The sequence below is a fragment of the Rhipicephalus microplus genome, chromosome 5 (genome assembly GCF_043290135.1).
Source record: "Rhipicephalus microplus isolate Deutch F79 chromosome 5, USDA_Rmic, whole genome shotgun sequence".
NCBI lineage: Eukaryota > Metazoa > Arthropoda > Arachnida > Ixodida > Ixodidae > Rhipicephalus > Rhipicephalus microplus.
Genome location: NC_134704.1, coordinates 135,469,242 through 135,472,762, shown reverse-complemented (window position 1 = coordinate 135,472,762; position 3,521 = coordinate 135,469,242). Strand labels below are relative to the sequence as shown.

The following is a 3,521-nucleotide window of genomic DNA, read 5'->3' as shown; positions in this document are numbered from 1 at the left end:
TGGACTGTCCAATAGTTGCCGGTGACTGGTTTGCCGTTAACACACCAGACAAAGTGCGTTTTTTTTGCGTAGTGTTTATCGCCGCGCGCTGAGAATCGAGAGGTTGCTGGTTCGATTTCGCGAGACAGATACTGTTTTCTGGTTTCTGCTTTGTATACTACCTCAAACTAGTCAAACAAGTGGGAGAGGTCCCTCTGAAGCTCACTTCTCGCCGACCCGCGAGTGGCCGTCCAGCAGGCCCCTAAAGCGGGCGCCAGGTACTCCCTGTCGGTCCCAACGGGGGAGACGCCCACTAAATCCGGTCCTGCAGAACTAAAATGGTTTTAGTCTAGAAACCCTGCAGAACTCAAATTAAAGTTTTTTTCATCCACTCCCTCTCTTGGTATAAATTTTTGAACGTGATTTCCGTGACGGAAATAAGTCTGCAGAGCCGTCATCAACCCCATAATGAAACACTTCCGTGTTAAAAGAAAATGCAACACTTCGCAGTATTATCCAGTTTCAAAATTAAGAGATAATGAAAAAAAATTACGAGATTTTATCGAGAAAATGTATGTTAAGTTTGTGCTAAAACGTGTCAGGGTTACTATCAGAGGTGAAATCAAGGTGATAATAACTCCACCTGCGGGTCGCTTGAAGTAGTGGTGATCTGTTAAGCCTATTTGTGTTAACAAGTGGGTGAGTGAAGCTGAGATAATTTTATAACGTGCGTCCTGTGAAAAAGTGGTGTTCAAGTCGTAGCAACGATGTTTTTGTTTTGTGCAGTACCAACTTAAGTGCATATTTTTTTCACCGTGATACGCGTATATTCAAACATACCTATGATAGTACGCTGGTGAATGTTACTTTATGCATGTCCGATCACCGTAATATCTACTTTGTTTCAATAAAACGGACGCATACACACTAGCTTAAGTGCCAAGATTATGCTGTACCATGAGCTGCCTTGTACATCTCAGTGAGTTGACGTGTTTGGCAAGCTTCAGATAAGACCGAAACTATACAATTTCTACAAAGATATGAATCCCGTTGACAAGCCTTTTAGAACGTGGCTCAAATACAACTATTCGGCATATGCTTCTATGCGCTTACGGTGTCTCATGAAGCTGCTCTCTCCACAATAGGCAAAGCAGGCTGAAATTTATTCGTACGGGCCAGTTTGTTTGTCTAGTCACCATGTCATGGTCTCGTGTATGAGGCCGAAAACATAGCCGCACTGGAGTGTCGTCATTGTACTAAAGAAAACCGCCAGAAGTAGTGGAGTGCTCTTGCGAAATGAAGAAGAAATGGCCAGAATAATGAAACCCATATTTATTGGTTCAAGCATAAACAATATGTGCGGAGATGATTGCTTATCAGTGCTCTTGAGAATTGAGAAATCCTGCTCAGAACGCAAAAGTATGGCTACAAAACCAATACATAACACTTTTCTGTCGGATCAGTACCTTCTTTCGCTCTTTTTGAGAAATTTTAGAAGAGCCACGGTATCACTGCTTTCTAAACATATCAACCAGATATCCAATGTTCGTGACAACATTAAATAAAATTATATGTAGGACTGTCAACAGCGAGTGAAGCACAATGCAGAAACTTTGCGCGCATATTTTCTGTGCTATAGTTACTTTATAGCCACCTGGCGGGAAATGTTTTTATGACAAAAGTGACTAGATGTCCTATTCACGTTTAAAGCTATGGGTTTGCGTTCTTACTTCAGATATTCTCAGGATAAAACAGAGGTTCTAAATTTACTGCGTCAAACGTAGTTTCCTCATTATTTAGTGTACTTGTGTGTTTCTGGTGCGTTTATTCAGTTGCTATTTTATTTTTAATTATAATGTGTTCATGACTTCACAAATTACATGCTTTCCATATACCACATGCTGCCTAAATCTTTGGCTGCGCCATAGAAAAAGATCCATGATCGCAAATCTAGATGAAGTAAAATGTAAGTCGATGACTTCGCAAACCGACTTTATAAAAACTTGCAAGTGATAATTTCACATTGGCGTTACTCTCTCTGCGGCGCTGCAACATGGCCATATATGACGCCATGTTTAATTGTATTGCAAAGAAATGAAAACACTTCATAATAAATAAAAGAAACGAAGACGAGTCTATTATTATCTGTACGTACGTAGTAAACTTTCATATTTAAGCAGTGTCAATTATATGTATAGTGTTATTTCCCTTGCTTAGAAGGTGTAAAATTATCATTGTACGCAAAAGCTCAAATTCCCACTAATAATTTCGGTTTCATATCAAGAACCTTTCGCAAATCTTTTTTTTGCAATTCATAATGCCACGTAGGTCCTGTTCGTTCAATTGTGGTGGGTTGAGCCATTCTTTTGAGAACCCACGAACGTTTTTGGCAAATCCGCTATAGTGGGTATAACCTACTTTTAGAAGAACAACAACACCTCGCGCCATGACGTGGCAGAGGCTACCGGGCCTCCTAGTCCTGGCCATTGTCTTGTTGCGAGTGCCTCCGCAGACAGGTAAGTGTAGTACAGATAGAACCTCACTATTCTAGTCACGCACAAGGTGAGGGACTGAATTGAGTATCGTGTTTTATTTTCGTGCAAACTTGCCTACTGCAGTTTTAAATTGCTAGAACGTGTCTATGCAGCGGAGCTCAATCGGCCATCGCCAGAGCGAGTGAACCACACAACAGTAGACGACTTTGTCACTAGAGTTGCTGACATGCCCGTCCTCAACCCGTATGTGGTGCCGCCGCTGGTATTGGACAGCGACTGGGGTGGCCAGCTGCGCGTCTTAGGTGGCCGCGTGACCGGTCTGAGCAGCCTGCACCGTTCCGAGTCCTTGATCATGCGACTGTCGACAACCGTGGACCTTCGAACCACGCTGGAAATGGGACCTGTAGATGGCGTGTTTGCCGTCGTGCTGTCCCCGGGCCGAATAATCGGGCCTCCCTTGCAAACGTCCATCATATACAACACGCGCCGCAATCTCAGCTTCCACGCGCATGCGGTAACCATGAACTTTTCGGCAGGCACCGACTTCAAAAGCGGCAAAAGCAGCCTACAGTTGCTCGTCTTGCGCAAGGTACATGGTTTGAATGCCTCCCTAGACGCCATTGACTCCTATGGTCGTGTGGTGAACACCTTCACATCAATGTTGAACCGACACGCTGAGCGGCTGCTGCGTTATTTGGTCGAAGACGTTCTGCGCACATACATGGACGACACGATTCGCTTTGTGAACTTTAGCGCCGAAAATCTGCTCAGAAGCTACTTGCCCTCTCAAACTTTACTAAAATTGTACCAACTGTGAATACGTAATAATTTATTACTTCAATTGATTATATGATTTGCCTGATTCAATTACAGTTAACAGCAGTTTAAAGAACACAAGAACGATTTTCGTAAATGATTCAAAACTTCACTTTAGCGGTAAGCCACTAAAGTAATTGTTGGATACTAATAAAACTGGTAAACAAGCGATAAAAAGCACATGGGACATTCTTTGTTGATTTTATTCGAAATACTTCATACTTAATCGGA

At 42.7% G+C, this 3,521-nt stretch overlaps 1 protein-coding gene across 1 annotated transcript; it reads left to right on the top strand.

Annotated features, from left to right (window-relative positions):
- The first annotated feature begins 2,417 nt into the window (after positions 1-2,417).
- On the top strand, positions 2,418-3,306 carry LOC142817385 (uncharacterized). Its single transcript, XM_075894411.1, has 2 exons — positions 2,418-2,495; positions 2,627-3,306. Exons 1-2 carry the CDS (start codon positions 2,426-2,428, stop codon positions 3,289-3,291), a joined length of 735 nt encoding a protein of 244 aa, XP_075750526.1. The 5' UTR covers positions 2,418-2,425; the 3' UTR covers positions 3,292-3,306.
- Positions 3,307-3,521: the final 215 nt, after the last annotated feature.

What these genes read in the sequence shown, in the direction of transcription:
- LOC142817385 (XM_075894411.1), top strand. Translation starts at nt 2,426, where the DNA reads ATGACGTGGCAGAGGCTACCGGGCCTCCTAGTCCTGGCCATTGTCTTG. An exon ending in GCGAGTGCCTCCGCAGACAG is followed by an intron (nt 2,496 to 2,626) that starts GTAAGTGTAGTA and finishes GTGTCTATGCAG; the next exon opens with CGGAGCTCAATCGGCCATCG.